Here is a 23126-nt window from a genome sequence, read left to right on the forward strand (position 1 = left end):
CCAACCTGGCCTTGAACACCGCCAGGGATGGAGCACTCACAACCTCCCTGGGCAACCCATTCCAGTGCCTCACCACCCTAACAGGAAAGAATTTCCTCCTTAGATCCAATTTAAACTTCCCCTGTTTCAGTTTTAACCCGTTACCCCTTGTCCTATCACTACAGTCCCTGACGAAGAGTCCCTCTATGATTCCAAGTCAGACAGTGGTGCTTCTCGAGGGGCATTGGTTTACTCTGCCACGTATATGTCAGAAGCAGATCTCTTTATAATATCACAAAATACAAACCTGTAAATCAGAAATACTTAGGAAAGTTTGAGATTTGCTCGAACAATGCAAAATGAACTTCATATTATGAGCATACTTCAAATCACATTTTAAAGACCTTTCTGTTCTTGCAATTGATTGTTTTGGGAGACTCCATTGCAGAGCTCATGGTTCAGTGTCATTTCTAACCCCCACACACCAATTTATGCAGTGCCAGTTTTTAAGAGCCACCAATTGAGTTAACAGCACTACCTTTTTATTACAGAAGCAGTGGAATAGTTGAGCGTATTTTCATGTATGAGGCTAAAACCCCATGACAGTCCTTCCAATTTAATCCAAGCATACTAAAAAGGAAAGGGAAAATTGCATCTGGCTATACCTTCTTGGCACTATCTTCTTTGTTTAAATATCTTGTATGCTCAAGGATCACCCTGGATTTAGAAATCTGCATTCTGACGATTCTAAGTGTTTATAAACCTAATTAGGAACAGACACAAACTTGTAAGATGTGTCTCTTCTGAAGGAGCTGCTAGAAAGAACTGATAAATCTCTCTTTTTCTTGGTTATAGAATTCACATTTATTACCAATACCTCTGATAATATAGTGGAAAGTTAGTTCTTCAGAAGAATTCAGTTCATGATTTACCAGAACTTATTTAAACTGTTTCCTACCTTGCCAAAGTACACAACACTGTATCTTTAAAGAATTATAAACAGCAGTTGGTTAGAGCACACCAGCAATTTCTCCCTAATCAGATGATTGCACAGTTCTAAACAGTTTGTTTAATGTTTTCCATCTGTGAGGGTTTTGTGACCACATTTTCATCATCTCAAGAACTTCATTGCCTTTCTCCTTATAAACATTAATCCGCATCACAACTACTCTTATAAACATTAATGGATACTGTCTTTCGCATTAATCCATCTGAGTAGATTTGAAGCTGCACCCCTACACGTACCCATCACTTTGCCAAGGATCTACACTATGAGACGTGACCAAATGGCAACCACAGTTCACTTTGTGGATATAAATATGTGATCATAGCTTTTCCATTCACAGAAGAAGGAGGAACAAGACCAGGATCATGTTAATACTCTATATTCTTTTAATATATCTTAAAATTAAACAGCCACTGGACTTGATGAGGAACAAAAAGGGAAATCAACCAAATACTTGCCTTCACAAGCACAATAAATGTAAAACATTTCTGAAATATGCCCTTTGCATTAGCAAAGAACAGTATCTAAACTGTGCATAAAATTACAGGTTTTGTAAAACACAGCACTAGAAATCAACATTATTCAAACAGTTGCTTTCTGGTGAAAGCGCTACCCACACCAATATATATTTAAAATCAATAGTTTTGTATGAACTGCCCAAACCTGCAGATTTCTAGGTAAGAATTCTATTTACTAGAACTAACAGCCCTCAGTTTCATGCAAGCAGCAGTAAGATACATAATCAAGTCACTAGTAAAAGGATTCAGAGGTTATTAAACACTAGGCATGTTGCTTGGTTTTGCTGCTCTAGCTTCTTATGTGCAGAAACACAATGCTGCAGAGCTGTGGAAATTGTTATACTGCATGCAGCAAAGAAAATGGAATTAGTTCTATAATAGCTCAGAAAGATGTATTTCTAAAGGGGAAAAAAGGGGTTTTTTTTCAGCCTGTATTTCCAGAAGCTTGAAATAAATGATAAAATCTTTCAATAAAAGTTGTTAAGACTACTACAGAAGAAGAGTGTAAATCTTAATTTTCTTTAGTTCAAACAGCGGTTTGGTATCAACTCTGTAAGGTAATACATTGAATGGGGTTTTCTTACAGAGTGATGCTTGTGAGACTGAAATGAGACCTCTCACTTTTGAATTCTGACCACTACACAGCTACGTGCAGTGGCCAGGACTCTGGCACTCCTGGAAAGCAGAGTTCAGGCACCAGTTTTAGTGTTGGTTTGGTTTTGGGGGTTTTTCCAAAGGTTAAAACTTGTATGTGAACATAAGGCAATTTAGAAGACTTTGGATTTCACCATCTGCCTTTTGTGTAGATGTAGCCCCATCAGTTCCTGGGTGGCTGCAGGCAGATCATTGAAAAGCACAGAAAAGACAAATTATCTTCATTTGACTTCAATGCCTATCGTCATTTTGGCTCAGATCAGCTGGAAATACTATAAAGCCTCAATTCTTCTAAGGACTTCCACGCCTCTCCTGGAAGAAGGCAAGGTCTTTATTGCTATGTGGAGATGACAGATGCAATGTCTGGTCTGCATCAAGAAGAGTGAGAGGAAACTGGTTGCTGAACTGTTAGGCACTGGCAAATTTCTGGCATATGACTGGTTTTGTGATCTCTTTGGGTTTTCGCATCAAGTTTCTTTCTATGTAGTGGATCTAAAAACCAGCCTCTCATTCATCTCTACAAACATCTAGATGGACTTTTAAGTTTTAATCTTACCATTACTTATTTCAACAGCTTTCTTCTGTTCTTGTCAAGTCCTCATCATTCTCCCTGTATGAACTACTGCAAAATTTATTGCCCCATCTTTCCATGCAGGGAAAGCATGGATCAGCTACCAAATCATAGAATCATAGAATAGTTAGGGTTGGAAAAGACCTGAAGATCATCCAGTTCCAATCCCCCTGCCATGGGCAGGGACACCTCACACTAAACCATCCCACCCAAGGCTTTGTCCAACCTGGCCTTGAACACTGCCAGGGATGGAGCACCTACAACTTCCCTGGGCAACCGATTCCAGTGCCTCACCACCCTTACAGTAAAGAACTTCCTCCTTCTATCCAATCTAAACTTCCCCTGTTTAAGTTTGAACCCGTTACCCCTTGTCCTGTCACTACAGTCCCTAATGAAGAGTCCCCCCCCAGCATCCCTATAGCCCCCCTTCAGGTACTGGAAGGCTGCTATGAGGTCTCCATATAGATTTAAAATCAATAATTTTGTATGAACTGCCAAAGGAAGTTCAAGGAAGCAAAACTGCTTCAAAGGAAGCTCCTTTGTGTCTCCCGCATTTTTCATTTCTCCTACACCTCTCATGCTGCAAAAGATTTATCCATAACCTCTAAAAGGTAATTAATGTACTTCCTTAGATCCCTCTTTGAAACTCTCCTTCACTGTGTTGTTTATAAGAAAATTCATAGAGTTTAGTCTATTACTATGTTACTATAATTTAGTCTATTATTATAAATGACCAGACAAGCCAGAAGTGCTTCTCTTTATACCATCTTTTTGCATCCATTGTGGTCTGCGTTAAAGACTCTTTGGAGCAAAGAGTGTCTTGTCTCCATGAACACACAAAGCCAACAGAGGAGACTATGTATGCCTTTGTTATGTGTATATTTCAACACTTAAGTACTTTCATTTCAATTAATGTATTCCATTTGATTCCATTTTGATTTCACTCTATTATTAGATATACAGGAAGTTGAACAGATGTCTATCAGCTCAGCCAATATATCAACTTCAGCAAACGAGTCAAGGCAAGAAAAGTCCTTCTTAATCTGCACTACTAGAAGCTTCTGCTCAAAGCAGCGGACACAGGGAGATGGGAAGCTAATTCCACCACTGAGACTGGCATGGGCAATTCAGATCAAGCCTACCTTTTTCACGTGGGCAACAGCACCCTGTGCACCCTGGCTGGCACAATGTGCACCCCACATGTATGAATGACAAAGTCAGAAGGCCATAAACTATGAAGGCTCTGATGCCACCGCATTAGGTTGAGGTTGTATCTGCCCTTATCTGAAGTTGTTTCTTTAAAGTCTTGACAGTCCAGTGCTGATGGGAATAAAGAATTGAGGTTTCCCACTAATTTAACTACCATCCCAAAAGTACATTTTCATAATGATTTTACTCATGAACACATTTTTCTCAGGCTGAAACAAACTGAAAATCTCAACAGATGTCAGAAAAAGACATGGCACTGGATTCATGTCAGAAAAAACGGTCAGTGGAAGGATAAAAGCATTGCCCGGATGCCAACTACATTATTTGTAATTCTTTTCATACTGTATTTGTTCTGTGGACAAAGCTGCAGAAGAAAGTACAAAAAGTAAAACCCTGAAGACTGCTTTGAGAGAAGGAAGATAACTAGTAAGACAAACAGACCCTACCCAGGAATATGTCAGCAGACACTAGCATGTGACTGAATTTTGCTCACCAGCTTTGGTATGTTCTCAAAGTCCCTGACAAGTATTTATCTGTAGAGCAATCTTTTAATTAACTTCTTCTTTTCTTTAATATAACTCTATCTGTGCTTCCACCTAATAGCCTGTTAAATGAAATTTAGCACCACCTCAATATTCAGAATGCATTAGTAGCCAAAGAATCTATTATTTTATCTATTTATCTCTGTATTTATCTATAAGTGACTTTTTTTATTAACCACTATTAGTGGTTAATAATAAAAGTCCTAATAATCCTTTCTCATAAGAAGTGTGACCAGCAGGTCGAAGGAGGTGATCCTGCCCCTCTACTCTGCTCTTGTGAGACCTCACTTGGAGCATTGTGTGCAGTTCTGGTGTCCTCAACATAAAAAGGACATGGAACTGCTGGAACAAGTCCAGAGGAGGCCACGAGGATGATCAGGGGACTGGAGCACCTCCAAGACATTTCATTTTCACTATTCAGGGCATTTTCCCTCCTACATAATATAGAAGAAAGAGTCTTTCCCTTACAGGCTAAGAAATTCAGGGCTGTTCAGCCTGGAGAAGAGAAAGCTGCATGGAGACCTCAGAGCAGCCTTCCAGTATCTGAAGGGGGCCTGCAAGGATGCTGGGGAGGGACTCTTCATCAGGACTGTAGTGACAGGACAAGGGGTGATGGGTTCAAACTGAAACTGAAACAAAGAAGTTTATGTTAGATATCAGGAAGAAGTTCTTTACTGTGAGGGTGGTGAGGCACTGAACAGGTTGCCCAGGGAAGCTGTGAATGCTCCATCCCTGGTGGCGTTCAAGGCCAGGTTGAACAGAGCCCTGGGCAACATGGTCTAGTGTGAGGCATCCCTGCCCACGGAACTGGGTGATCTTGAGGTCCCTTCTAACCCAAACCATTCTGTGATTCTATCAATGTTTGAGTATTTCTATGCATGCTTTTTTCCTGAAGTAGCTGATATTTTTCAATACATGTTAGGAACTGCACATAACGGGCCCACTAGCAGTTCATTTATCACATTTGGGTGTTTGCTGGCAGAAGACCTCATTCCTGTCTCTGTGTGACTGTAGAGTTTTGAGGTTAAGTAAGGCTGGATCTCATTACACTGTCCAGAAGTAGTGAAGAGTTGGATCTGTTTCAATCACCAGGTGCCCATGATTTGCCATCCTAAACAATAACAGTTATTCCAGTTCTTGGGATTGCTTTTTTAAGTTATTAACTGTTAGACACATTTCTAGACTCATCCCTGTGCTATAAAGAGTTAAGAACTCTGTTTAGTTTTGCCCATCCTCTTCTTCATTCTCAAACTGTTAACAAAAGTTCAAGACGTCAGAGGAGAGGGGGATGGAAAACAATACACTTTAAAAACCATTTGAAAATGCACAAGCTTGGAACAACCACGTAATGCAAACCAGGAAAACTGCTCTGCAAATATCCATTAATATTGTCTGATACTTTAAAATAAATTCAGCACTTTTTCTTTGTCTGTTCTTTTTTCCAGAAAAGAAAAAATAAATCTGATTACAGGAAAGAGCTCTGCAGTGTAATGTGCATGGATACTCAGAAATCCTTTTCCTATTGCAGAGACTTGGACGGTTCTCTCCTGAAGCAGCACTCACTGCTGCTCTATGATGCATTTTTATAACCTGCAACTGGTACATTTATTAGGTTGGGGTTTTTTTACTCTTTTAAAGGGAGGGAAAAGGAGTTCAAAGTTACCAAACACGATCATCAAACTAGTGTGAGGTAATGTTTCAGAAATATTCTGACATTACAGACAATACTAAAAGATGACCATTTCCAGGGACTGTTTCATTGCCCCAGGCAGCAAGGCAAGTTGCACTATTTCCCCCAGTTGTTGACTGGTTCTTGCCCTCAGTTTCTACGTTGGAAGCCCCACTCCTGATAAATCACAAGCTGTCTAACTGACATAATTATGGGCAGTACAATAGAAAGCTGATTCAAGAGGAATAAAGCACATGATCATTCCCGTTGCTCTTTTTTAAAGTCACTGTAGCTTCATTAAACTCCTATTACTGACTATTGTGGAGAGTAAAGAAGTAAGAAGGAAACTGATTTTACAGTTGAGCAATAGCTTCCTTAGAGCTAACAGCCACTTAAACCTCAAATGACGATAAGCTCACAGCAGGCCCAATGCATTTCAACGTGTAGTTGTGTTTTAATTTCCTTAAGCCACAGGGCGTATGTCATGGTTCCAGTAATGTCTGGAGTGAGAGACTCTGTGCTGATAATGATGCAAAGTTTTAGACCCTGACACTCCCACATGCATGGTATGCCAGAGGAATTCAACAGAATCGAGATGATGATGATGCCCCTTTGCTTGTTTGGGGTTCACACCTTCCAAGGCAGTAGTTTAGTTGTCGTTTTTACACTCTCTCAATACCAACAGTATCTTGAACATCATCGGCCCCCAAACCCATTTTCCTTCTTCCTCCTACCTTTGTAATTTGTTTCCAGTATCCTCTCACCAACCTAACAATTACTCTGGTTGATCAAGACATGGTGTGCCACCCGTTTACATCTCTTACACACTGAGCTTTTCCCATGGTGATAAATGCTCTTTCCAGAGAGGACTCAAGCATGCTCCCCAGTCTACTTCCCACCACTTCAAGTGTTTACCTGCACAACCACCACTGAAGAACATTCTATGCTCTTTGCACACTTAAGTTGATTCTGCTACTAAAACTTTTAAATCAGTGTCTGTATCTGAACCTCATTTTTGTGGTTCTTATAATCATAACGTTCCAGTGGAGCAACCAAGTCACAGCATAAACAGTAGCACACACAGGATAAGGAAAAGCAAGGAACTCAAGCAGCTTTTCCAGAAGTTCACAAACCTACTGAAGGGTCAGTCCTCTCCCCCCAAATTCCATTAATGTACCTCTACCCTGCCCTTCCAACACTTAACAGACAGTGAATGAAAACTGTACCGAACCATAGCCATGAAAGTAAAAAGAAAGAAGCAGTTGTTGAAGACCACTCAGAGACAGCCAAATCTGTATTTTGATGGCTAGAAACAGACCATGGTGTTACATACTTTTGAGTTTAATCACTGGCATCTCTGAACAATACCACAACCTTTCCCAACTGTTATTCAGTGGAGAAAGAGAAAATCTCAGGAAAAGGATATTCAGCAATTTGCAATTAACAGAAAATAGTTGATCAGTTTTTCCTTTCCACCCAAGCACCACCCCAAGCATCTCTTAACAAAGCTCCCTCATGGCCTGCACTCAGCCCACAGAGCCAGTAGCTACGAGTCCATGTATTTCTTTCCATTTGATTGCATTGTTTTACAGTATCATTACTGTATTATGTTCTGGTCAGTAATATTTTCCACTATTCCATGCTGGCAAATCACGAAGTACCTACTATACAGAATGTAAAAACCTATGTCTCATCCACTTCAAGACATTTAAGGTATTTCTGCTGTTCACTGCACTCTTCAAATTCACTGACGGATTGTTAAACTAAATCTGCCAGTTTGTTTCTTAACAAAAGCACTTGATACCTTTAAGCTTCTCCAGCCCTTTCACCTTCCTGTATTAATTCTAATTCCCTTTCTTTATGCATTCATCCGACTGGAATGCAAGGGAGGAACAATTATTTGATTGGTTTTATTCATGCACAGAATAACAAATTATCTGCAAGGCAGAAATAGGTGCTATTTTAAACTATACCTAGTCTGGAAAACAGGATGTGCTTAACATTGTATTGCTTATTTTAGGGTAGAAGATAAATCTCTCTTTTGGCTAAGGCTTAATGGAGTTGTGAATTTTATACTTTTTCTCCTTTACAGGGAAAATTTCCATAATGCTTCAGCATCAGATGACACCAATACATTATAAAAACAAGACAGCCAATGTATAGGCTTAGCATTATTGATAAACTTACCTGCTTTTCCATCCTGGTTGAATCGACAGTACTTTGAGTGTTCAAGCAGCGGCAGACATTGCTCAATAGGCATCCAGATGTATGTCTCTGGGCACAACAAGTCAGAGGGCCTGTACTGACCCTAGAAAGGAGAGAAATAAAAACAAGGAGAAAAAGAGAGTCATCGTATCAGTTGCACAAGAACACTCTGGCTAAACCTTTCCAGATTTTCCTATGAACAAGGAATAGTTTTAATCTAATCTACACCAAATGAGTCAGAAAAGGCTTCACTGAAACTTAAATCACAGCCTTACTTCTTCAGTAACTTCAGCACCACCTCAGGAATACAAACTCAGCCTTGGCACTTGATGAAAACATAAAATTAACATAACACATTTTTATGGTATCCAAGATGAACTGGAAAGGTTTTGGCTTTGCTGACTGAAACGTGGTATTTGAGTTATCCTCTAGAGCTCTGCTGAGCTGGTGCTGACACTAAAACACTCAGCACCTCCAAAAGCAGCTCATCTCGAGTGGTGGCAATTCCAGCAAATAATGGAGACCAAATAAAAAGTCCTAATAGAAGAAGAGAAATCACTTAAGAGTAAGCAGGATGCTCTTTTTATTGCATTAGTGATGGAGCATTTTGGTCACTGCTACTTAAATAGTAGCATTTGCTTTGTAATTCATGGAGTTTTTCCTGGAAAAGCTTACAGGTAATGAATGATTAGTGAAATGCTACCATTTCCCCTTGATTTATTAAAAAGACATTCTTTGCAGACATTCCCAGAAATTAAGCAGTCGTCATTATTTTCCCTTCAGCTGCAGTGAAAAATCACCACCTCAGCAATAATAACCTCCCTGAATCAGATCTTCGTTTGATTTGAAATACGATTATTCACCAGCCTGTAACTTAAGTGAAAACTCTATCTTTGAGCCATTATTCATTTTCGCCATATCCTCCCAATGTGCAGAGCCATATGGTGGCAATATCAAATCCATTTTTAAATTCAAAATTCCTTATACTTATCAGCTTGAAAAAGACATACACTAAATAGAATGAAAAAGTTTAAGGCTCTCAATTATACAGGTCTTGAAGGAACAGCATTAGAATGGGCATTATAAGAATTCACACTGCAGTTGATGCAATTAAGAGTTCTTCTTGTCAAATACTTTAAATAGGTAATGAAGTCGATCAGCTTGATGTCAAGTTGATTTTTATTCCAACATCTACTGTGAAAAAAGGTAAGGTGGGCTTGAACAAAGCTGCCCAAGGTTTGGGAAGGGACATAGATAATCACTGTGGCTACAATCTGGTGATAAGAACTTGATTTTTCAAGTTGCATTCACAAGCTTTGCTGTTCTGGTAGACAAAATCTTACCCAACAATACCCAATTTTGGAGAATCAGAAGAACCTTTCTTTAATGTTTGCAGAGATTCCCAATTCTTTTTGTTCTCTTAATGTTTGAATCTTCACAGGCTTCCAGTGCCTAAAGAACTACAAGAAACCTGGAGAGGGGCTTTGGACAAGGGCCTGTAAGGACAGGACAAGGGGAATCGCTTTAACCTGCCCGAGGGGAGACTGAGATGAGCTCTTAGGCAGAAGCTCTTCCCTGTGAGGGTGCTGAGGCGCTGGCACAGGGTGCCCAGAGAAGCTGTGGCTGCCCCATCCCTGGCAGTGCTCAAGGCCAGGTTGGACACAGGGGCTTGGAGCAAGCTGCTGCAGTGGAAGGGGTCCCTGCACATGCCAGGGGTTGGAACTGGACTCTTCCAACCCAAACCGCTCTGTGATTCTATGATATTTACAAGTAGAATTAACATTTTTTACTATGTATTTTCCACCAACTGTAAATTGTTGAGTAAGAAATATAAAAATTACCTCCAGAAGAACAAACTCGGAACTGTCCACATGGAAAAAGCCAGCCAAACCCAAACCAGGCTTCATGCTGAGCATTGTCACATCCCTGATGTACCTTTCCAAAATGAGTCTGTATGACTCTGATTTTCTCATTCGAAAAACATTCCTTGTAACTACTGTTGTTGCTTTTTGAGGTTATTTTTTCTATTTTTAATTAAATGCAAATTTTTATATTAAATTAAAACAATATCCCTCCCATTCCATGCAGAAGCTTAAACCTCCAGGCCTTAGAAAATTCTCTAAACGCAAGGAATGGAAATGACATTATTAAATAAACCACTTTGAAACGTTAGGCTATCTAAACAGAAATAGTTGAAAGGTATGCGAAGGCAATGCTTGAAGAACACTTTTAGTCACCATTACTCGAATGAAACAATTTAAGAACTTGGGGAGAAAAAAAATAAGCCTTTTCATTCAGTCAAAAAGAAAAAATAGAACATGATTTCGTGTTGATTTAAAGACATTTTCTCAACTTGCAAAGAAGGCAGAAATAGCCAAGTAAGCATCGTTCAGAGCTGTTGCTTAAGCACAGTAAGTACAAGGCGGCAATTTAGTCTTTCCTAGTTGTATGGATGTACTCATGGTTATAAGTAAAGACTGCTCGATCACTTACAGTTTTCCTACAAGACACTGCCCCTGCATCTTGAAATGCATCACATTTGTGAATCTAACACGTGAAAATTATTTCATATGCTGCCCTAGTCTAAACTTCCCAACTACTCCTATAACATCATATTCTGTATAAAATGGAACATGCTGTGTGCAGTTGTGGTGTCCCAAATATAAGAAGGACATGGAACTGTTGGAGCAAGTCCAGAGGAGGCCCCAAGGATGATCAGAGGCTGAAGCAGCTCCTGTATGAAGACAGGTTGAGAAAACTGGGGGAGGAGAAGGCTGCGTGGAGACCTCAGAGCAGCTTCCAGTATCTGAAGGGGGCCTATAGGGATGCTGGGGAGGGACTCTTCATCAGGGACTGTAGTGATAGTACAAGGGGTGATGGGTTTAAAAGATCTAAGGCAGATGTTCTTTACTGTGAGGGTGGTGAGGCACTAGAACAGGTCACCCAGAGAAGTGGTAAATGCTCCATCCTTGGCAGTGTTCAAGGCCTGGCTGGACAGAGGCTTGGGCAACATGGTCTAGTGTGAGGCATCCCTGCCCATGGCAGGGGGGTTGGAACTGGATGATATTAAGGTCCTTTCCAAACCAAACCATTCTATGTATAAAATTAACTGCACTGCAGGATTACTAGCTTGATTATAACAAGAAAGAGCTTCTTTAGTACTGGGCAAAAGAGTAATGGCAAGAATTGATTACAGAATCCATCGCTGTAGGTTCAGTATTAATTTTGGGCAACCAAATACCCTACTTACGAAGGAAAGAGGAAGAAATAGTTCTGAGGTGACTTCCTTTACATGTTTTCCTTCCTTCAAATTTAGAATCTTGTTAATAAACACCCCTGAAGATACACGAGGCTGTGGTGATGACACACAAGGTAATTAGAAGGTAAAAATTAAACAAACCATTGATGATCTTCAATATCCTATCTAAAAGCACTTCCAAACGAAACTAGAAGTCAGCTATTTCTCCCGTAAAGGCGTTTTATTTACACTACTGGTTAAACCCACATCCCATGACTCATTCCAGGAAGGAAGTGGTAGCACATAGACATGCTGCAGCATTTCCCACTGAAGAGGATTGGCACTGTGTCTGTATTGATAGAATTAAAAAGGGAACCCACAGAATTTGTTAAATCAAATGCAATGACTTCCAAGGACTTTTGCCTTTTCTTTCCCCACCCCTAAGTAGTTGCTCTCAATTTGCTTCTTTTCTTACAAAAACCTCAATATGAAAATAAACAACTATGAATCCGCCCCACTTTATTTTTGCCTCCTCTCCCCTTATTTCTGGACTGTGAACACATCTGAACCTGAGATCCCAGCCAGATTTTGCCTCATGTACAGGAGCACCTTTATTTCATGAAAAATAGTCACGTTTCATTATTCATTGTAGAACAATTGCATAATATTAAAAATTGCCTCTAAGAGTATTACTTACATTCATTGTCACTCTTACTATGGCTGATTTGCAGTATACACCTAACATAAATCCAAAATAGAACAGGGATCTCCTGAAGGGCACTGCTCCAGAGCTATTTATCACAGTCGAACTTCATCAGATTTGCAAAACTGCTTTTGAAAAGGATTTCTCTTTGGCTGCAGATTCGATTCGCCCACATCTCACAAGTAATTCCACTGATGGTAAAATTCCACAACTGAAAACATTTTTGCTTTCTTTTATCTCGTACTATAACAGCTCTTGCACAGTAGCACTGTTTATGCTTGTCCAGACCACCTTGGGAATACTTAGACCACAAATCTTTCAACAAATGGTATCATCTTACAGACCATCCCTAAGCACTTATCGTATGTTTCAGCATCTTAAATCCAGTACCACCTGCTGCTGAAATGCACTCTGCCCATGTACAGCTGCACATATTTCTGTCTGTGTATTCTGTCAAGAAATATCCAACAAGACATAAAATGGGCTATTTTGAAATGTTTTTGGAAATAAAGAATACATTTTCCTTAAATTTCCTTGGTTTTGGTGCTGTTTAAGATTTTCATGGACATACAGAAACACCCTTCTTGAGACAGAATACGAGCACATTTTGAGCTGTTGGAACAGCCACTTGCAGGCCATACCGGATGTTCACAGGATAGTCAAACAGCATCTCTCACATCCATCTACTCAGCAAAGACTAAAAGAACAGTGTAAATACATACTGTTATTCTGCCAATGCTCTCTTGACCTCCAACACTTTGCAATACAGATCTTTCCACAACCAGGTAACTTCAGTAATGACGCATTTTGCCATTCAATAATCCTGACAACTGCTTTGACTTACTTCAATCTGCATACTGCAGTTTATTGCTACCTCTAGTCCAGAAATGCGGCGAACAATCACTGCATTATCACCATGCCCCTCATGATTTTTACACATGATGGTATCCCCACCAGACTGAAGGGACCTAAACTCTGTACTGCATCCTCTTACATAAGCTATTCTATACCTTTAACTATCCTAGTCAATCTCTCCTTTGAAACAGAGGGAAAGAGCCACAGAGGGAACACATCCAAACTGCTTTGTTCAAGAAGCAGGAGAGCACAAGGTAGAAGAAAGATATAAAGAAAACAAAAGGAATAAAGTGCATCGTTATAAATATCTGATGAATCTATCAAATGGCCTGATTAAAAAAGCAATATTGAAAATTAGTATAGGTAATAAATTCCCGAGTATGTGATTTCTTCTATCAAGTCAACTTATTGCAGTATAAATGTGACTGTTTAATAAAAACTACCTCCAAGACATTTCATTTTCACTATTTGGGTCATTTTCCCTCCTATATAATATAAAAGAAAGATCCTTTAAGGTACTTTCCCTTACAGGCTAAGAAATTCAGGGCTGTTCAGCCTGGAGAAGAGAAGGCTGCGTGGAGACCTCAGAGCAGCCTTCCAGTATCGGAAGAGGGCCTATAGGGATGCTGGGGAGGGACTGTAGTGATAGAACAAGGGGTTACGGGTTAAAACTTAAGCAGGGGAAGTTTAGATTGGATATAAGGAGGAAATTCTTTCCTGTGAGGGTGGTGAGGCACTGGAATGGGTTGCCCAAGGAAGTTGCGAAGGCTCCATCTGTGGCAATGTTCAAGGCCATGTTGGACAGAGCCTTGGGTGACATGGTTTGGTGTGAGGTGTCCCTGCCCACGGCAGGAGGATTGGAACTGGATGATCTTAAGGTCTCTTCCAACCCTAACTATTCTATGATTCTATTATTTTAATTGGAAGCTTTTGGAACTCTATTTTACAGTGAAGCTGTGAAACCTAAAGGAATACTGCACACCATGATACTGTTTTACAGTTTCCAAATCAGAATCAACCAGAACGTCTCTGAACTTTTGTTCCACGGGAAGGGCAAAGGTTTTAATGAGACTTTAGTCTGGAGATTACTTCTGAAATATTTTGCAAAATCTGAGGGATCTGGTAAGCGCATGAGATGAAAAACACCAGCAGAGTTTGTTTTTGTAGTGTGAGTAACATTTCAAATGTAAAACTACCCAGAAAGAGAATAGTCACAAAAACAAAGAAGGTCAAGCACCAGTAGCACTGAAAAAACAAAATAGGAAGGTTAAACACACACTTAATTCTTTTATCAGGTATGGTTTACATCTGTGATCTATTCTTTCACAATAAACCATTGATCTTTTATTAAAAGTGAATTAAGACTTCCTCCAGCTCCATTTCCAGCCAGCTGCCTAAAAAGAAGCTCTCTGACTAGGTAAATAAAGTAACCCCAAATATTGCACAGCAATCCATTAGAGCGGGGCAGCATGGGCTCAGAAAGAGCATGCAGGGGTACGGGTTTATTAAATTCAGTCTTTGCATTGAAAGACAACCCCGCTGGAATCCCATCAGCAGAATACTGCAGCAGACCCTTGCTCCCTGATTTCATTACATAAACAGAAATGGACTTTATCGATCCCCAGGAGAATCCTTGCAAGTAACTGGAGCTGCTTTGTTTTCACAGGGGGAGGTTGGACAGTGCTGTGCTGTGCCCGCACCGTGAGCAGGGACATCTGAATCTGTTTGGGATTGAATCCATGCCACTCACATGCGATCTGTCTGTGGACGACCTGAAAGACTTTAGGAAAACAACTAAACACCTTCACCCGAAACCAACCTGCACAAATTCACTCCCACCTCATAGTCACATTTTTTCTTAAATCTGTTTTAAAAAATAAAAGATTAATTATGAGATTAATAATCATGCAAAGATTAATAATGATTAATTATTAATAAGATTAATAATGATACAAACACAGAATGGTTTGGACTGGAAGGGACCTTAAAGCTCATCCAGTTCCAACCCCCTGCCACGGGCAGGGATACCTTGCACTAGAACAGATTGCTCCAAGCCCCATCCAACCTGGCCTTGAACATTGCCAGGGATGGAGCACCACTTCTTTGGGCAACCTGTGCCAGTGCCCCGATAATCTTTAAACCGACTGACCAAAGCAATGGGATAATTTGCCAGCTTTCACCTCTTTTCTATTTATTTCCCTATCAATGTGAAGTATTAACAGAAATAACTAATGATAAACTGTTTCCAAGGAGAAAACAGTTACGCCACTTGTTTCCTATCAGGTCTTACAACAAGTAGGAAACAAATAGCTTCCTACAAATATTGTCTATCTATTCTTACTCAGCTGTTTTTCACTCAGTATAAGAAAATCCTAGTGTTTCAGAAGGCTTTTTTCATAGTGTCCCTTGTGTAAATAAAATACCTCAGGTTAAGTGTAAACCAGATTAAGATAATAAGTAAAAGACAAAACGGAAGACAGCCAAGATCCATGCTCAATATCCTTGAACTATCATGCCACTATTTTACCATTAACTTTCTACATGCTCTTGACCCAACACATAAATGGAATTAAATAAAAATCATCTCTAAATATCACTCAGATTTAAGGTAAATATATATGTAAGCATAGAAAGTGCTGAGATTTATGTCCTGTGTTCAGCCTATGGTCTGCACAGAAGCACTTACAAAAGGAATACTTCCCCTCATCAAAATACTTTCTGAAAGCATTATCATTTGTTTTCCCAGCACATGGTATTCCCAGGTATCTCCTGAATTGTTTGGATTCTTCTGTCTTCAGAACTCAGTGACTCAGAGTACACTCGAAATAGCTGCTTTCACCTTGTTTCCTTTCATAGAAGTTATCTGAAATATTTAACAGGTTCTAGCTTGCTTTTGATACTGGAAAGTGGCCAAAAGGTGTCTGAAAAGGCTTATGAACTGCTAGAGAAAAAGGAGGAAATTTGGGACAGGTTTTCCCCTCCACCCCCTTAATCTCTAACTCTGTCCAGCTCTTCTGCCTTCTTTTAAACACCAAGATTATCTCTCCCTCCACTCACAGAGTATAACACGCTAAGGGTAGCTGTGGATGTTTATGCCACAAGATCCAAGCTATGAACTGCTGCACCTCAATATACAAACGTGCCACCTGCAAGATCCAAGAAGCCAACAAAGTGCTGCTTAGATAACGTATAGCCATGACCATACTCACACAGATTCCCTCTGACACCACTGTATTAATCAGTGAGATAATTCTGGTTTCAAGTTTGAAAGTTAACAGGATTAGGATGCTGAAAAGACTTCAGCTTCACTGTCCTAGAGGGTTTCTGCAGGAATGGGTGAACAGCAGGCATTTAGCATCTCTGGTTAATTAGCTTGAGATGCAACTGTCCGGAGCTAAAGACACAGCTTATAACTGTCAACCACCTTCAAGCACTGCTCTCCCCTCCAAGACTTCTTGCCAAGAGTTTGCTGGTTTTCATTTATAAAGACCAGTAAGTGAGAGTTTTCCATTGCTTGTTCTAAGTAACTAAAGCCACTCTATGTGAATTCACTATGTTAAAGGCACTGTAGCTGGAATAAACACAGCTAATTAGGCTTGCACAGCAGAGGTAAAAAGATGTATGGATGTTCAGGAATTACATCATACAACTACACTTGTAAAGTCTCCTCGATGACTAGATAGACAAACATATTTAAAGGAATACTTATGAAAAGGTAATTTAACAAGTTTTGGAAGGGGGCATTTGTCAGTCTTTTATGTTCAGACTCTGCATTTTGAGATTTACTTAAGGCAATGGGGGCAATAACTGCAGTAACTTGGACGCAAGCCATTAAATACCTGTGCCTATTCCCACCCTGCATCTGTTCTCACTCATTCTTTTTCCTGAGTAAGGAAGATGGACAGATACATACACACAGGTTCCTCATTTGCTGTTCTTACATTCTCGTAAGCTTAATCTAAACAGTGAATGCTACAAGGCTGAATTTGCCAGCTATATGGTGTTTCACACCATACAGACAACAAACAGAACATTACAAAATGAACCCTTCAAGACCAGTTACCCTACAACACTATTTACCCTGTGACAGGTATTGTACCCTCGCTCCCGGCTTTTGATGACAGAAAGAGCAAGTTTCTGGATTCTGAGCTGCCTTAAACTGGCTGACTGTTTATCTAAAGCTGAAAAAATATCCACATGACAGACAAGTATGAAGACAACTCCTGAAACTGAGAAACAAAGAGAAGCATTACAAGTATGTAGCTACTCGACAAGCGGACACTAAATCAAGGTCACTTTTCAAGCACATTTTCTAAGTACTTTTACATTATCAGACTAGTGATGTGACTGGTCGGCTGTTTTGTATTTCCCAAGGTTCCTGTTTTTCCCAAATCATTTCCTTCTTTATATCTGTTAATCTGTGCTGTACACACGGCATTTTATTAAAACAGACTATTCAAACTAAGCTGAGCTTTCAATGTTGCTATATAAACTTTGACATACAAAATGAAGAGATACTGATATGAGATGGGACCTACAGGAAAACCCTATTGTACATTCCTGGCTGGAATACCAGAGGCTGCTACCTTCAAATATTGCCATTTTATCCTACTCATTTACTAATAGTTAGTATCAGTGTTAGTAAACTGGCAGAACAGTGACATTAACACAAGACTGTTGATGGCTCTAATGTTTCTAATTCAGGGTGTATTTGTACATATTTAGAGACCGAGATTCCCTATGAATTCTCTATTGAATTCCCTATGAATTCAGCTGTATGTTCAAAAAATTTACAAGAAAAAACATGACTTTGTGATTTTAAAGAAAAATGACATAAAACCAGTTAATATTTACTGGAAATTGCCAGTAAAAATCCAGTCAGGAACTAATCAAAGATGATACCACAGAGATACGCTTTGGAAGCTGGACACTAGTATCCATCTTACTTATAGAGAAGGCTACTCAAGAATCCTAGCAAAAGCAGTACAGTTTAAGAAAGTTTAAATAGAGAACAGTAAGAAAGAAGAGTTCAGCTTGCACATTTAATGAATATTCACTTCTCTGCATTTTAGCCAACTTTTTCCACAACTTAAAACAGTATCAAGTATATTACAGGGAAAAGAATGTAATACACGTTGCCTTTTTACCCCAACAAACAAAGGTCTTGGGGAATAAAAATCACATGCGTACTGAAATGGAACTTGTTTGCTTTAAATCTCAGCAGAAATTCTTAAGGGGACCCCAGCATTAAACTTGGAATGGGAGATTAAAAGAAAACTATGACAAAAAGATAAAACCCAAGTAGGGGCCTCAAGAGGAATGCTTCGTGAGAGACACACCAACGATGTTGACTTAGGTCTATCTCAAAAGGGGTTTATTTTGGCAGCTGCGAGCAGCAAGAGGAGAAAAGGAAAAGAAAGAAAAGGAAAGAGAAGTGAGTGCTTTAAACATGTGGATCCCATATCTTTCTCTCAAGGAGTTGCCATAATCTGACAGGATTTTTTTACTTCATTAAATTAAACGTATGAAATGAAGTATTAAAGTTTATTTTCTTACGTTTAACATAAAGTGAAAAAATCACAGGGAAAATATGCAGAGTATCATACTCACTCTTTACACTGACATACAGAAAGCTGTCACACTGATATCAAATACATTTAAACATTCATGAATGCTGCACTAGCTGGAGTCACAGCTAAAAGAACAGCATTCATCTACGCAGCCTACAGACATGCTCCACAGGAAAGCTAAATTAATGCCCTGTCAAAGAGGCTACTACTATCTGGTTATCAAAATAAAAACACTACAGACCATGTTTATTTAATAGGGGAAAAAAAAAAAGGAATCCAAACATAACATAAAGTTGATAGAATGTAAGCGAAAATGAGCGTGTTTTAAAACATATTTCTGTACAACTGCACAGGGAGCCAGAAAATTAACATGCACCAGAACTGAACCACCAGCACAACAGAAATGGGTGTGAGGGCACAGTGCATCAGCTTTTGCTTATTTTAGAACACACGGACTGTGATTAGGATGTACCAAGAATTACACCAATGCAAATGAACTTTTTCATCCTCTGTGATGATTTCAAGCAAAGAGGCACTACACCTGCTACCCTTACTCAACTCAAATCTGGTTTTTCCCTCATCTTTTAAAGCAGTGATTCTAAATGATGACACAAGAGAAAAGCAGGTATATTCTGTAATGAGATACCGAAAAGTAGATACTGTACCTATGAAGTCTCCAATTTACCCTTTTTAGAGATGCATAAGACACACTTGACTCAACTGTATGTTCTTGGGTTCTAGATAAAACTGTCCCCCACTATGCACCAACAGATTGTACAGGAACCTGCATTTCTTCTGTCCTGGAATTTCTGTGTACTTGTAATGCTTTTGACAATTCTTTGCCTGTGTATCTATCTTCAAATCAAACCTCCCATTACAGCCATTGTGTTCTGTGGTTACCTCCAAGACCTTGTGCCATTTTCCCCAGCAAGCACCAGTGCTCATGAGCATCCAAGCTTTCCCATTCTTTCCCAATGTCTCTCCAAAGACTCTCCTTAAATAGTTTCCCCTGGAGTATCAAACCTTCTCCTCTCCCAGCTCCAAAACTCAACCCTTTATCCCACCCATCCATGAGCCCCAAGCCGCTCCAAGCACTCCTGCTACTCAGTTCCCATTCTCCTGCTCCACCTTACATACACGATGCATCTCTGCACTACCACCCATACCCATCACACCACCACTGCGAATACAACCCTGCATTGGAGTTTCCCAAAGTCCTGCTGCTTCTTATAATGGGGTTTCCAAAAACTCAGCCAGAAACACATAGAAACTTGCCAGAAATCTATCCAGACAAGGCTCTGGGGGCAAGAAAACGAGATGTACACAGGGAAGTCTGGGCTGATGGTAGCCTTACACTGAACAAATAATTTCATACTTCACCTTCATGCCCAGCTACTGACTCAGCTTGTGGAATATCTGAAGACATAATAAATACTAGAGTAATTGACAGCTTTTCAAATCGTGAAACACTGATACTCCCACGTTGAAATACACTCCTAATTAAGGGCTCAGAAGCGGGATGTTGGCTTTAGATTAAGATATGCTATGTGGGATCTTCAAAAGCATTTACAGTACTTATGCAACTAAATCATGTTGAAAAAATAATGTCACTTGAAAAACTGCCACTCCAGCCTCATTCATTTGTATTTCCTTCCATTCATCTAAGAACAAGAAATAATACACTGAACTGATAATTCAGAACCGTACCAGATTTAAGGCTTTTTAGCAATATATGGTAGCTTGGCACGATTTTTAAGCCTAACAATACAAACACCTAGTAAAAGCAAGATCATTTACCCTTAGTCATTAAACACCGAATTACACACAACCTAGTAATGAAAATTTCAACAACACTGGTACATATACACAAATAAAGTGTTAACAACAGGTTTAGGATAACAGAAAGGATTAATGTTGTAGGGAAAACAGCATGAGAATGCTTAGCAGTAAAAGCCTCATTTTTTTGACTACATAACATTCACAGAAACCCAGAATGGTTTGAGTTGTGAGATACCTTAAAGTTCATCCAGTTCCAAATCCCTGCCACAGGCAGGGACACCTTCCACTAGAGCAGGTTGCTTCAAGCCCTGTCCAACCTCCTGGCCTTGAGCACTGCCAGGGATGGGGCAGCCACAGCTTCTCTGGGCACCCTGTGCCAGCGCCTCAGCACCCTCACAGGGAAGAACTTCAGCCTGAGAGCTCATCCCAATCCACCCACTACTGAGAAACTCAAATTAACACACAGAGAAAGATGTTATTCAGACTGGAAATCTGAAGGCTAAAATAAGGCAATGACAGAACGCCGTGTTTAAGTGCCTACAATTTATGAAAACAGAGTAAAACACCTCTGCCAAAAAATCCAAACCTACTTGTCTCCCTTACATCTGCAGATTAAAGAATGAAGAAATAAACAAAAAGGCTCACTTTACCAGTGTTCCAAGCATGTGTTAGAACTTAAATCTTAACAGCAAGTAAAACAACAGCTATCTGTACAAAGCTATCAACAAGTATCTGTCTGTAAATTCTGGGCCATCAAAAGAAGTGCATTTTAGAAGGAGTTTCTTCTATTGTCCCTAAAACTGTTTATTTTCACAGTAGATTTGCACTCATGAAATAAGCATTCTAATTTTAGGTCCGTTTTGTTTGTGCAGGGTTTGATACACAAGCTGGCTTTGTTTGCTGGGAGAGCAGGATTCATAAACAAAGCCTCTCTGTGCTGTCCAAGGAGTCCGTTCTCAGCAGGAGAGCATCTCCTTCACCTTGGGACCATCTCAGCATGTGGAGCTCCCAAACCCCAGTTCTGAACTGAAGCCATTCTTGATCTCACTGCGCAGCCTCAAAATGAGACAATAATCTATGTGGTCTCCAAAAGTGGTTGTGTGTAAAGCAAAACAGTCAAGCATCATGGTTCCCCTACATCACCTGCAAACATTTGCTGCACGAGTCAAACATCCCAATGCTTCCAAAAGAGCAATCTGAACTGCCATCACAACCCGTACCAGCTTCTGTTCCTCTTCTCCACCTAACACTCAAGGCTGTAAACCAGGCTGTAGCTGCATGACATACCAGAAGAAATACTGAAGAGAGCCCCAGTTTCTAAGGTTCAAGGTATTTGAGTCCCTCTCGAGACCATGCTAAATTTAACTAGGGGAAAAATCCAAATATAGGAACACCAAACAAAAGTAGGAATAAAACATAGGAAATATGGCTAGATTAAGAGAGGTTCTGAATTTTTGTTAAGCTGCTTTGAAGGGAATAACAACTGCCTGAGGACATAATACAGTAAAAACAATTGCACCCTTTTAGCATGCTCTTTCTGACATTAACCGGGCTGAGAGAGCTGGGCTGGGGCAGCCTGGAGAAGAGAAGGCTCCTGAAGGGGAGACCTGAGAGCAGTTCCAGTGCCTAAAGGGGCTGCAGGAAACCTGGAGAGGGGCTTTGGACAAGGGCCTGTAAGGACAGGCCATGGGGAATGGCTTGAACCTGCCCGAGGGGAGACTGAGCTGAGCTCTTAGGCAGAAGCTCTTCCCTGTGAGGGTGCTGAGGCGCTGGCACAGGGTGCCCAGAGAAGCTGTGGCTGCCCCATCCCTGGCAGTGCTCAAGGCCAGGTTGGACACAGGGGCTTGGAGCAAGCTGCTCCAGTGGAAGGGGTCCCTGCCCGTGGCAGGGGGGGTAGACCAAGGTGATCTTTAAGGTTTCTCACAACCCAAACCATTCTAGGACTCTATGACTTATTTTCAAATGCCTCCTTATGTTAATGAACTCTTTCTCCTTAACCGTAAACAAAATAAACTTATAATACTCTATTTTCAGATAAGTCAACTTTTATTATACAAAGCTGAACAAAATGAGATTAGAGTAGCAAATTCTGCAGTGTAATTCTGCATGCAGCTTTTGCATCTATTAGCAATTTAAATGCACACGTGCATGCTTGTGGCTGTGTAAAACTGCCCAACACTATTCTCATAGTTGATTTGAACAGATTCACTATTATGCTTTCATCTCTATTACCACCATTACAAGGTACACAAATGTCTCTTTCCACGTTTAGGAAAACGTACTGTTTAACATTATGTATCTCCAAAGTCTTCGAGCTGAAACATCAACACTTCAGTTTTCTCTTAATGCCAGATGTTTGGAAACTGTTCCCTTTCTAATCACCTTTGTAGAAGAAAACAAGTTTGAAGGCAAATGGGCTGGAATTAGTATATTAAACATACATCCAAATACAGGATAAGGGGAGTATTAAAATTAGAATCACAGAATAGAATCATAGAATAGTTTAGGGTTGGAAAGGACCTCAAGATCATCCAGTTCCAACCCCCCTGACTTATAAGAATCAAGCACTTTGTTAACATTCTAACAGTTCCTAGTCCTCACTTTTCAGAGTTTAAACTAATTAAAAAT

The 23126-nt window shown here is 40.0% G+C and overlaps 1 protein-coding gene across 3 annotated transcripts in view; it reads right to left on the minus strand.

Moving 5' to 3' along the window:
• Positions 1-23126, minus strand: part of ATE1 (arginyltransferase 1) — an 87511-nt gene that overhangs the window by 16888 nt on the left and 47497 nt on the right. For all 3 annotated transcript variants that reach the window (XM_065672405.1, XM_065672406.1, XM_065672404.1), the window contains one exon: positions 8336-8456. In XM_065672405.1, the coding sequence (XP_065528477.1) occupies positions 8336-8456 (121 nt within the window). The remainder of the gene's footprint in view (positions 1-8335; positions 8457-23126) is intronic.

This window comes from Lathamus discolor, chromosome 3 (assembly GCF_037157495.1).
Source record: "Lathamus discolor isolate bLatDis1 chromosome 3, bLatDis1.hap1, whole genome shotgun sequence".
Lineage (NCBI taxonomy): Eukaryota > Metazoa > Chordata > Aves > Psittaciformes > Psittacidae > Lathamus > Lathamus discolor.